The sequence below is a fragment of the Macaca fascicularis genome, chromosome X (genome assembly GCF_037993035.2).
Source record: "Macaca fascicularis isolate 582-1 chromosome X, T2T-MFA8v1.1".
Classification (NCBI taxonomy): Eukaryota; Metazoa; Chordata; class Mammalia; order Primates; family Cercopithecidae; genus Macaca; species Macaca fascicularis.
In genome coordinates, this window is record NC_088395.1 from 155,844,112 (window position 1) to 155,856,292 (window position 12,181).

The 12,181-nt window shown below is 47.1% G+C and overlaps 1 protein-coding gene across 1 annotated transcript; it reads right to left on the bottom strand.

The window, feature by feature from the left end:
* Positions 1 to 551: 551 nt before the first annotated feature.
* On the bottom strand, positions 552 to 4,683 carry LOC123571064 (melanoma-associated antigen 11-like). The gene is made up of 4 exons (XM_045383574.3): positions 4,571 to 4,683; positions 3,237 to 3,332; positions 2,139 to 2,209; positions 552 to 2,063 (listed from the first exon to the last, which is right to left on the bottom strand). Exons 1-4 carry the CDS (start codon positions 4,664 to 4,666, stop codon positions 1,037 to 1,039), a joined length of 1,290 nt encoding a protein of 429 aa, XP_045239509.2. The 5' UTR covers positions 4,667 to 4,683; the 3' UTR covers positions 552 to 1,036.
* Positions 4,684 to 12,181: the final 7,498 nt, after the last annotated feature.

Below are 12,181 nucleotides of genomic sequence, written 5' to 3' on the forward strand. Positions count from 1 at the left end.
CCACTTGAGAGATATTATGCAGTGCTGAGAAGACAAAAGAATTAAGGGACAGAGGTGTACTTCAGGCTGGGAAGAGTGAGAATAGAATGGGAGCTAGATGGACCCAGACCAACCTTATGATTTTTCAGCCATATGATCTTGGGAAAGGTACCAAGCACTATGAGACTCAGGTTCTTCATTTGGAAAATGGGTTCGATAGACCATTATTTGTAGGACTGTTATAATGTAGGAAATGTATTAAAACACCGGGGACAATGCCTGGAATATATTGAATATTTAATGATTGACAGCCATTTCTAGTATTACTCTGACCCCAGGTGCTACCATTCTCTACTTTGGAATATTTCTTATTGTCCAGGACATCTCAGAGAATCTGCAACTCAATAGGAAACTGCATTTGCTTGAGAGAGAGATATATATATATGTATATATATATATGTATATATATATGTATATATATACACACACATACACACACACACACGTGTGTGTGTATGTGTGTGATAAAATTTCATAGAACAACAGATGAGCATGGATAAGACAAGAATTAATGACCTTCTCCTTTTATTTCTGTTTCACAACACCAGTTCAACGTTATTGCTAAGTTCTTACATTCTCCAAGAAAATACCTATTGCAAATCACAGCAAGATGGAAGATTTCCCAAAATGTTTTACAAAATGGCAAACTCTTGCACTTGAAATGGATAAGCAAAACTACATGTGTGGTCAGCATCATCCACATACATAGATGTTGAAGCTAACTAAAACTTTTATTAAAGGAACACTATTTGAAAATTACCAAAAGGACACAAAAAGAAATCTCCAAGTCACCTTATGGAAGAGAAACCTAAAAGCGGTATACAATGTGTTCCCTTCCATTCACTGTGCCTTCTACTACTGATAACACTGACTTCTCCTTAAAACACAGAGGGAAGAATGGGACTGATTTCACACAGGGCAGGGAAACTGCTGGGTGTGTCCCTGAAGCATGCATTGGCCCGTTTCCCTGCCCACTGGCCCTGGTTGCATCTCATGCTCAGACTCCCTCTTCCTCCTCTCTCAAAGCATCTTCATACAGGGATGGGTAAGAACTGGGATCCCTCCCATTGGCATTGGCTATGTACTCAAGAACTTTCATCTTGCTGATCTCAGCGTGGGCCCTTGGACCCCACAGGAACTCATAACATGCAGGATCAGTGCCGGGCACCTGCCGGTACACCAGGTACTTTTCCTGCACCCAATCATGGGTGAGGAGCTTCTTGGGCTCCCCAAAGAGGAAGTGCTCCCTTCCAGCATACACCCCCATAATGCTCAGGACTTCCCACATAACCTCTTCAGGGACACAGTTCCCCTCCATGAAGATCACACCCAGGACTATTATCAGGAGGCCAGACTTGGGCATGCTCTGCTCATCACCCTGTATGCCATCATAAGAGAGGCTGAGGGAGGTGACAAGGACATAGGAGTGGCTAGTGGGGTCCACTTCCTTCACGTCAATGCCAAAGAGCAGTTGCATGCATTCAGAGGCTTCCCTAAATATCTCAGGAAAGTAGTCCTCATAATTTTTGATGACACTCCCCAGCATTTCTGCCTTTGTGATCAGCCCCTTGACTCGATACTTGCGGAGCAATAAATGAACCAAATCAATTATCTTGTCATGTAGTATATCTTGGGAAAAGGACTCAGGGTCTATCAGGTCGGGCGAAGTACTTGGCCCCTCCTCTTCTTGGCTGCTGGAGCCCTCATCAGATAGGCTCCCGAAGATGGAGTCCATGGCAGTGGGAGAGGAGGACTCCCCCTGAGGACTCTGGGGAGGACTTGGTGACTCAGTAGCAGGCACCTCCTCTAGAGTGCCCACATTCAGAGTAGAGGAGAAGGAGGCAGCCTCCTGCTCCTCAGCTTGGAGAGCCTGTGCGCCACCCACCAAGCCCGGGTTGTCTTCTTGGGCCTGAAGGCCTTCCTCAGGCTTGCAGTGCTGACTCCTTTGCTCAAGAGGCATGATGACTCCGGTTAGGTCAGCAGGCCAAACTGTGGGAAAGATCTGGGTGATGGGGCCCCACAGCCTGGGGAGAGAGGGAGTGTGAGAGCAGACTCAGATGAGATATGAACCATGGAGAATCTCACAGAGGCCTACTTACACTTCTCCTCCGGTGATCCTCTGGGTCCTCCTGGGGCTCCTGTCCTCTTGGTTGGCCTGTTCTCTAAAAACCTGAAAAAGGAAATGAGAAGGCTGCTCAAGATGCAGCTGGACATCAGAGCAGGAGGCTCCAGGACTGAGGTAGGGCAGGTGAGACTGCAAGCGGGGGGTCCCTCAGTGTACTGGGGCAGGTGGGGCCATTTGCAGGTTGAGGGTGAACATCTCATCTAGACTGCTGGCACTGCCTGGGCTTCCTGTGTTCTGAGACCTGAAGACATTGCCTGAGACCAAGGCCTCACTGCTCGGTTTTTGGAGCTTCTGGAAGAGGAATCATGGGGCCCTCAGGCTGCACACTGCAAGCACCTATCCTGGCACGCCAGCACAGTCAGAAAGGCGGGCCAAACTCTGTGAGTTTCTCACTTTTTTGGAGTGGATGGTCCCCTCTGTGTTCAGGGCCCTCAACTTTCTCCTGCCAGGGCCTGGAAGACACACCTCTCCTGACCTGAGAAACTCTCAGATCCATAGCTCTTTCCTAATATGAAAGAGGACATGTGGGGATACACATCTGCCCACATGTACACAAGGCTACCCAGGAAGGACAGCAAGAGATGGTGACAGTCAGCTGGGTCCATGTGTCCTGGGGTAAGGAGCCTGCTTGGTCCCCATCTTGATGCCTATCTTGGCCTGGGACCCTCCCTCTGTTGACCTGAGGCCATCTCCTTAAACCCAACTCTACCTCCAGGAGACACCAGAAGAGGAAATCAGGGAAACAGAAACACCCATGATCCCAGCGACTTCCCATGGCAAACAGAAGGGGCAGGAAAGGGCTGGGTCCCATGTTTTTGGTAAGTGCGGTCCCGTCAGTTCCCACCTTGATTCTGGTCATGCCTGGGACCCTCCCGCTGCTGACCTAACTGCAGCCCTCTCAGACCAATGCCTCTGCTCCCTGAGACCAATGATCCTAGTATAAGAGAGGGGTCTCAGCAGATAGTTCTGCCCATGCTCTCTGGGGAGACAGCAGGGGCAGAGCAGATTTCTATGTGGCCCTCCTCTGTGTTCTGGCCAGGGGCAACCTTCAATCCTCCCTCAGGTTTCTCACCTGGACTCTTGGCAGATCCTGGGACCACTGTATTTGCGGACCAGATGGGGCTCCTTCTGTTGACTGGAAGTCGTCCTCTGAGAACATAGTGCTCACCTGCCCGAGATTCCAAAACAGAAGTAAGGGGCCCCACGTCCCATCACCTCGTCATGTGGTTGTCCAGAGCTGACAGCAGAAGCTGGCTCCTTCGGTTCTGGGGTGGGGATTCCAAAGTCCTCCTGTGGGTTTTTCATCTTTACTTCTGCCGGGGCCTGTCCTTCCTTGACTCCCAACCCCTGAGATGAGCAGACATATCCCTTTACACCAAGACCTCATCTCCCTGAATGTTTCCCAACTTTCTGCCTGTGGTACGAGTGAGCTTGCCACTTGGGGCCACCCATGATCAGGTCCCCATACAGCCAACCACAGGGGATAGAGAGACTCTGTGGGATCCCTTCATTATGGGATGGAGATACCTCCAGTCCTCACAAAGGGGACACACACACCTGGAGTCCTAAAGATCCTGGGACTCCTCCCTCTGCTGACCAGGTGTGGCTCCACCTGCTGACCTGTCATCACCCCCTTGAAACAAGGTGCTCACCTCCATGAGCAAGGTGCCACCCCCAACCTGGTGGCAGAATTGTGAGCACGGCACATGCCTCCCTTACCTGGGGCCTCCCAGGGATGAAAACGGGGGAAGCTGGGATTTGTGAGGTCCCTTTTTCTTTGGCACGCGGGAGGGTACATTCTTACCTTCAGTCTTCATCAATTTTCCTCTCCTTGACTACTGGTAGATCCTGGACTCCACCCTGTGCTGACCAGGTGTGTATCCCTCTGCTGACCTGAGGACCCGCCTCAGGCCAAGGGCCCCACCTCTCTGAGATGTGGGAGGCAGAAAGTGAAGGGGCACTACACGGACACCCCTGCATGGGATGCCAAAGGGTGACAGATGGAGCAGATTCAGGGGTGCCTCCTCTCTCTGGGTGTCCTCCAGGTATTCAGATTTACTCCTGACAAGGCCTATCCATGTCTCTCCTGCTGAACTGTGGATGAATTTTGCAGGCCAAGACCACCATCTCCCAGAGAACTCCAACTAGGAAGTGGGGAGCTGCCTCTCTTTCCTAGAGTCCTGCCTGGGGTCTCCAACGACTGATGGCAGGGGCAGGTTTTCTACCTCAGGGATAATTGGTTGCCTGAGTCCTCCCTCAGTGCTCTGGGACTCCCCACTGGGTTCACCTGAGGCCCCACTCCTCAGACCACAACCCACTCCTCTCTGACACCACAAAGGCAGAGTGAGGATGCACCACATGTGGCCACTGTGCCTTAGAACTCCAAGGGCCAAGGTCCCTACTGACCTGGAGTCCAAGGTGTCCTGAGTCCTCCTTCTTCTTCTTCCTCTTGATGCTGGCAGGGCTGCACCCGAGACCCTCTCTGCGGATCTGAGTCTCCATTCCTCAGATTCTCAAGGCTGAATGAGGAGGCACCTCAGTCTGAGACGGCGGGGTGGCGGGGGCGGGGAGCCGTCCTGGGGTGCTGGGTCCCTTCAGTTGTCCCTCAGGCCTCCCTCGCCTCCCAGCAGGGACTGGGCCCTGTCTGTGCTCCCTCTAAGTCGTTCTCATGATACCAAGCTCCTTCCCTCCGTCAGCCCAGGATGCGGAAATCAGAAACCATATGCCTAGCGGCCATGCCAGGAACTTCCCAGGGCTGACAGCAGAGAGGGAGCCTGGCTCTGTGGGGCCTCAGCCTTCCCTCAGGGTCCTGACCTTGATGCCTGGCAGAACCTGGGCCCTGCCCTCTCCTAACCAGCACTGCCCTGGTCACACCAAGCTCTGACCCCAAAGTCCCCTGAGACTTAAGCAGCGGGGGACAGAAGCCGAGGGGAGTGGCGGGAGGGGACGGCCCAGACTGAGAAGTCCGTCCCCGTGGGGTGATCCAGGCCTGGCAGCAGAGGCGGTGTTGGATTATTTGGGGTCCTCTATCTGGGGAGGGGGTGTCCTCAGTCCTCCCTCAGCATCTCATCTTGCCTCCTCACAGAGCCTGGGCCTTCTGCCCTCAGCGGATCACAAGCCACCCCTCAGAACCTGGCTGTCACTTCTCTCTGACCCCCTAATGTGCAAGTCCGCAGCACCAAGCCGGGAGGTCCTTTGCGTTAACTGCAGGGACAAGGATGGACTCTGGGGCCCCTCTATCACGATGGGGTGGAACCTCTCCATAATTTCTCAGAGTCCTGATGTTGATGTCTGGAAAGGCCAGGGCCCCACCCTTTATGGAACTGTCTCTGCCCAGGTCACATCATAGATTCGACTCCCAGAGTCTCCTTGGGCACTGACGTGGGGGATTGTCTCAGCCTGACAATTTGGTCCCCCCTTGTCTCAGGGCTGGCGCCAGGGTTGGCAATGGATTATCTGGGGCCCTCTATCTGGGGAGGAGGCCTCCTCAGTCCTCCTTCAGCTCTCACCTTGCCTCCTCACAGAGCCTGGGCCCGCTGCCCTCTGCCACTCTCAAGACACTCCTCAGAAAGACGCGTTCGCTTCTCTCAGATCCCAGAGGCGGAAGCCAATGGAGGTCACATCCGGCCCCCACGGCTGGAGCTTCCCCGGATTGACAGCAGGGGCGGTACTCTATTCTACTGAGGTCAGGGCAGGGGGAAGAGTACTCGATTCTGCCTGTGTGGGGGCGGGGCGGGGAGAAGAGTAGTGGCCAGGGGTGTAGATGTGGTCGAGGGTCATGGAGGTGCCTGAGTCCTCCCTCAGGTTTCTGACCTTGATTCCTTGCAGAGCCTGGAGCTCTGTCCTCTGCCAATGGTGTCTCCTCTCCTCAGACCAAGTCTCTGACTCTGAGTTCCCTGAGGTGGCAGTGAGGGTGAGGTGTGAGGTCGGGGGACAACATTGCCAAGGTCTTTCAGGGCTGACAGGAGGGACTGAGCTGGATTCTGTGGCCCCTCTATGTGGAGAGAGTGAACCTTCACTTCTCGCTCAGGGGACTCCTCCTCCTGGCTCCCAGATCTTTGATGAAGTGATGGGTAGGAGATGCTCTGTTTCAGTCACCTCTGAGCATTTGCCAACTGCACTCCTTGCAGAGAATGGCTGCGGGCCCCAGGCTAGGTGCTTCCTGGGGGTCTCTGGCACCTGTGATTGTAGTGACCTCTGGGAGAAGACCCACACCTTCCTACAGGGGCTCTTCCCCAACCACAGCTAGAGGCTGGCCCTGTCGCTTCTGGGACGGGGATTCCAAAGTCCTCCTGTGGGTTATTTATCTTTACTCCTGCTGGGGCCTGCCATTCCTCAACTCCCAATCCCTGAGATGAGCAGACCTCTGCCCTTTACACCAAGACCTCATCTCTCTGGGGGTTCCCTAACTTCCTGCCTGTGGTACAAGTGAGCTTGCCACTTAGAGCCACCCGTGATGAGGTCCCCGTAGAGCCAAGAACAGGGGACAAGAAGACTCTGTTTGCTAGATCATTTTTTTGTAAGACTGTTGTAATGTAAGAAATGTATTAAATCACCTGACACTGACACAGTGCCTGGTGTATACTGAATATTTAATAAATGGTAGTTTTCAAATATTGTTTTTAGACCATATCTTACTATAATATCCTTTGGGAATTACTTCTGTTGTTATCTAAAATATCTCAGAGAATATGCAGCTCAATAGAACATGTAATACCAAATTAGTCAAAATTGAAGCTTTGTGAATAAAAGTTAGTAAAATTTCCCTCCAAGATGGCCTATTATTTAATTTGGGTGTGCGAGAGTCTTCCCCATCTGGATGCAGCTCAAAGATCTTGAAATTTGAGTGCAAGACCAACTCATTCTCTTCCCTCCCAGCTGTTTTTCCATTCAAACCACTGTTTTACACTCATTTGACTCCTATCCCAAACCTAGCCCTTGATTATCCGAGTTCTGCATTTCAGACCACGGCCTTACCTCCCTGAAGCCCCACTCTCATCCCACTGCAGAAGTGAGAGCGTGCCACATCCAGCCTCTTGCCAGGGTTGTCCTAGGACTGACAATCGGCAACAGCCAGAATCCTGGAGGGCCCTTCTTTTCTGGAGTGTTGAGTTCCTTCTAACTTTATTCTTACAGGTTCTACTCACTTCCACAGTTACTTATGCCAGCACCTTTTCTCTTGATATTCATTAAAGAGTTTGTTTCATATGTTTGTAATATAGTTATTCTGTTTCGTCATATTGTCCATTCTTTCCTGGGATATTCAGACCTTCTAAATTTTTTTTTATATTTGCATCCATTAGGGGTCACAATTATTGTGAGCATTTTGACAAATCCATAGTGTTATATTCACCATTACAGTATCATACGGGATAGCTTCACCACCCTAATAAATCCCCTGTGCTTACCCTATTCAATCCTTCCCCCTCACCCACCCAACCCCTGGAAGCAACTGATCTTTTTACTGTCTCTATAGTTTTGCCTTTTCCAGAATACCAAATAAATTGTATCATTATATACTATTTAAACTTTTCAGGCTGGTTTCTTTCACTTAGGGATAGGCATTTAATATTTATCCATGTCTTTGTATGGCTTGTGATATGGTTTGGCTGTATCACCACCCAAATCTCAACTTGAATTGTGTCTCCCAAAATTCCCATGTATTGTGGGAGGGGCCCAGGGGGAGGTAATTAAATCATGGGGGCTGGTCTTTCCCATGCTATTCTCGTGATAGTGAATAAGTCTCATGAGATCTGATGGGTTTATTAGGGGTTTCCACTTTTGCTTCTTCCTCATTTTTTTTCTCTTACCACTGCCATGTAAGATGTGCCTTTTGCCTCCTGCCATGATTCTGAGGCCTCCCCAGCCATCTGGAACTGTAAATCCAATAAAAGCTCTTTTTCTTCCCAGGCTCAGGTATGTCTTTATCAGCCGCATGAAAACAGACTAATAAAGCTTGATAGCTCATTTCTTTTTATTGATTAATAGTGTTCTATTAAGTGGTTGTACCACAGTTTGTTTGTCCATTCACCTACTGAAAAACAACTTAGTTTATTCCATTATTGACAGTCATAAAATCAGCTATGATAAAATTTATGTGCAAGATTTTGTGTAGAAATAAAATTTCAAATTACTTGGGTTAATACCTAGGGGTGTGTTCTCTGAATCACAATGTAATACTATGTTCAACTTTTTAAGAAACTCACAAACTGTCTTCCAAAGTGACTGTACTATTTGCATTCCCACCAGCAATGAGTGATTCTCTTTGCTCAGCATCCTTGCCAGCAATTAATATTGTCTGTTTCTTTTAACTTTAGACACTCTAAATATGAAATTAATGTAGCTATTCCAGCTTTCTTTTGTCAGTGTTAGAATACCTTTTTCAACCTCCTTACATTGAACTTATGTGAGTCCTTATAATTTAAAATGGGTTTCTTATAGACAACATGTTCCTCAGTATTATTTTTTGTTAATTCTGACAATCTGTCTTTTATTGGTGTATTTAGACCATTCAAACTTAAAGTGATTATTAATATAATTGCATTAATATCTACCATGTATGTAACTGTTTTCTAAGTATTTAATTTTTCTTTATTCCTCTTCTTTTTCTGTCTTCTTTCACTTTATAGAGCATTCAGTACACGTAAAATACACATCTTTTTTAAGAAATTAGTCTTTGTCTTAGAGTTTATAATATATATTTTAATAACATGCCATAAAATAACACTATACTGCTTCATATGTAGTATAGATACCTTATAAAAGAGTATACTCAATTCCTTCGTTGCATTGCTTAAAACATTACCATTACAATCATTTATTTCGTTTATCCATATACACTAATTGTCTGATACATTGTTACTATTATTAATTTAATTAAATAGTTACATTTTAGGTCAGTTAAGAATAAGAAAGCATTTTATTTTACTTTTATTTATTTTTTCTCTGGTATTCTTTCTTTATGTAGACCTAAATTTAGGACCTATATAAGATTCCTATAATTGTTAGAAAAAAACAGAAAGTCACTAAGAACAAAGAAGATCTAATGACCATTAAATTCAGAGAATCATTTGAAAATTTCAACACATTTCATTTTTTAAGATTCTCAGCAAATTAAGAATATATATGAGCATTATCAATTCATTAAAGGAAATCTGCAAAAAAAAAAAAACTAGAGCTAAGAATATGCTTAATGATGAAACACTGAATGCTTTCCATCTAAGGTCAGAATCAAGGCAAAAATAACAGACATCATACTTCTCCTCAACTTTTTCTATTAGAGGTTCAAACTATTGCAATGCAGCAAGAGAAAGGAACGAAAAACATGATTTAAAAGGAAGAAATACAATGGTCTTTACGACAAACAACATGATGGTCAGTCTGAAAAATCCTAAGGATTCTACAAAGAAAAAAGCAAAACTGCATTTAATAAGTGAATATACCACGGTTATACACTTTTAATATACAGAAATTAATACTATATCTCTATACTGACAGCAAACACATGAAAATGACAAAAAGCACGTGCTTTATGAATAGCAAAATATAAAGTACTTTGGAATGCATTTAGTTAAAAATTTGTAAGACCTGTATACTGAAAACTACAAAATATGACAGAAAAATTTGAAAACATCTAAATAAATGAAGAGATAATCCATGCTTATACCTGAGAAAAATCTAAATTGTTATTTTATTCTATTGCTTATAATTCGATGCTATCATTACTTATATTGTTGCTCAAATTTTCCAGCTTTTGGGAGCCCTTTTAGTCTTTGGAAGTTCCTATGCCCTTTTTATATACCGCATCATTTCTTAAGCACTTCTTTATTTTCTGGCACCACAAAATGCTAATCTCACCTTGTATTTCCTAGGCCCCAGTCCTAGAACCAAATAAATAAATAAATTTGGACTTTCTCAAAATAAAAATAAAATAAAACAAAGACAGTCCACAGACTGGGAGAAAATGTTTGCAAAGCACACATCAAAACATTGACTTGCACCCACAACATACAGAGAACTCTTAAAAACTCAAAACTGCAAAAAGAAACACCTAAAAATTGGCAAAAGAGTTGACAATTTGTGAAGGGGATATACACATGGTGAAAAAGCTTAGGAAAAGATGCTCAACACCATTACAGGTTAGGGAAGACAAACTGCAACCAGGATGAGGGCCCGACACACGTGGCTTCAGAATGCAAAACTCAACAACACCAACAAGGCCACGTGCCTGGGAGAATGCAGAGGAACTGGGACACTCCAACATTACTGGAGGGAAGGCAGATGGTACAGGCAATGTGGAAAATGGTTTGACAGTCTCTCATGCAGTTAAAAGCGCACTTACCATGCGACTTGGCTGCCCCACTCCTGGGTATAAGATTTACCCTACAGAAGTGAAAGCACGCAGCCTTGTAGAAACCCACACACCAGTGTTTGTAGCAGTCTTGATTCCATTTTGGATGGCGGATCCTTGTTTGGTTTTCACAAGCCACCCTCAGCGGACAGTCAGATAAACAAACTGTAGGCATTCATACAATGGTATACCACTCAGCAATGAGAGGGAATGACCTGTGGATACAGGGAGGGAACAACTTGGATGAATCTCATTACAGATATTATGTTGATGGCAGGAAGCTACTCTCAACAGGTTACTTGTCTTGCGATGCCACCTACATAAAGTTCCAGCAGAGACAAAAGTACAGTGACGGAGAACAGATCAGTGTTTGCCGGGGCTAATGGTGGGACAGTGTGATAGTGGAGGGACAGCACGAGAGAGTTTTGCAGGGTGACAGACTTCTTCCACATCCTGTCTATGGCTGTGCGAATCTACACTTGTGTGAATACTCAGGGAATGCACACTAAAGGAAGACAGTCACTTTTCCTGCTGTATGATAGATAATTAATAAAAAGGGAGAACAGAGAAGTGTCGTCCCAGGGGGCAGGCCAGGAGGGCGATGACGTGTCACAGGGGAGCCTTGGCCACGTGGCATCCCCAGAACTCATCCTCTGGGCTTGTGTGTGGATGAGACAAGGTCTACCTGGTACGACAGCAACATACTTGGAATGCACCCTTGCCGTGGAGGCAGGGACCCGGCAGCCCTATGTATCCAGCATCAACCTGTATCCAGCATCAACCTGTCAAGTTCACTAACTTGGTAGGGGTGAGGTTAGGGATCCTTAGGAGCCCAGGCAGCCACACTTTCCGGGGAGCCCTTTCCCATTTGTGTTGCCAAAGTACCCTCAGCAGGTTGTGGGAATGTTGGCTGTGAAGAGAGTCTGTTGTGGTGAGATCTTGTGTGTGTGCACAGGGTGACAGCTGTGTCCCATTTCCTGGGAAGCTGTGATGGCAGCAGAGCCTGGGGGAGCCTGAGCGAGTGTGAGAGGGTGGGCCTCTGGAAGAGTAGAGGCTGCGGAGCCAGATGCAGGGCTGTCTGTCACCCAAAAGAAGACGGACTGAGGACTCACTGAGCGTTTGTGTCATAAACGGTGGCAGCAGGCCCCATAGTGAACATACCATACCTTTTCCGTCCTGAGCGATCCTCGCAGCAGTCCTGGGAGGTAGAGACTCCCTGGAGCAGTAGTTCTCAAACTTGGGCACCCAGCAGAATCCCAAAAGGGCCAGAAAAAGGGGACCGCTGGAGTCCACCCTAGCCCGACTCAGTTTCTGGAAGTCTGGGATGGGGCCCGAGAACGGCATCCCTAAATAGACCCCGGGGACGCTGTCCCTGCCAGTCCGGGAACCTCACTCAGAGAACCACAGAGCTAGCATTTGTACTTCTCCCCCATTTTGGGTACTCAAGCCCTGTTCAGGCTTTGTGACTCAGGAGTCTGGATAAAGTATATTATGACGTTGTAGGAGTGAAACTTCTTGTTATGGAAAGAAAGTTAACAGGAAGGTCAGTTGAGCCTCGTGTGTGAAACAAAAAATTCTTATTTTTCAGGGTGGTTTGGTATCCACAAAGATTTCTGTCAGTTTCTGCTTGAAATCTTCCCATTTCTACGAGAATATGGAAATATTTC

Excerpts from the sequence above, each read along its gene's own strand:
- LOC123571064 (XM_045383574.3), bottom strand. The coding sequence starts at position 4,666 with ATGGAGACTCAGATCCGCAGAGAGGGTCTCGGGTGCAGCCCTGCCAGC. Across the intron at positions 3,333-4,570 it reads CAGGACACCTTGGACTCCAG|GTGAGCACTATGTTCTCAGA; the intron begins GTCAGTAGGGAC and ends AATCTCGGGCAG. Across the intron at positions 2,210-3,236 it reads AGGATCTGCCAAGAGTCCAG|GTTTTTAGAGAACAGGCCAA; the intron begins GTGAGAAACCTG and ends TTCCTTTTTCAG.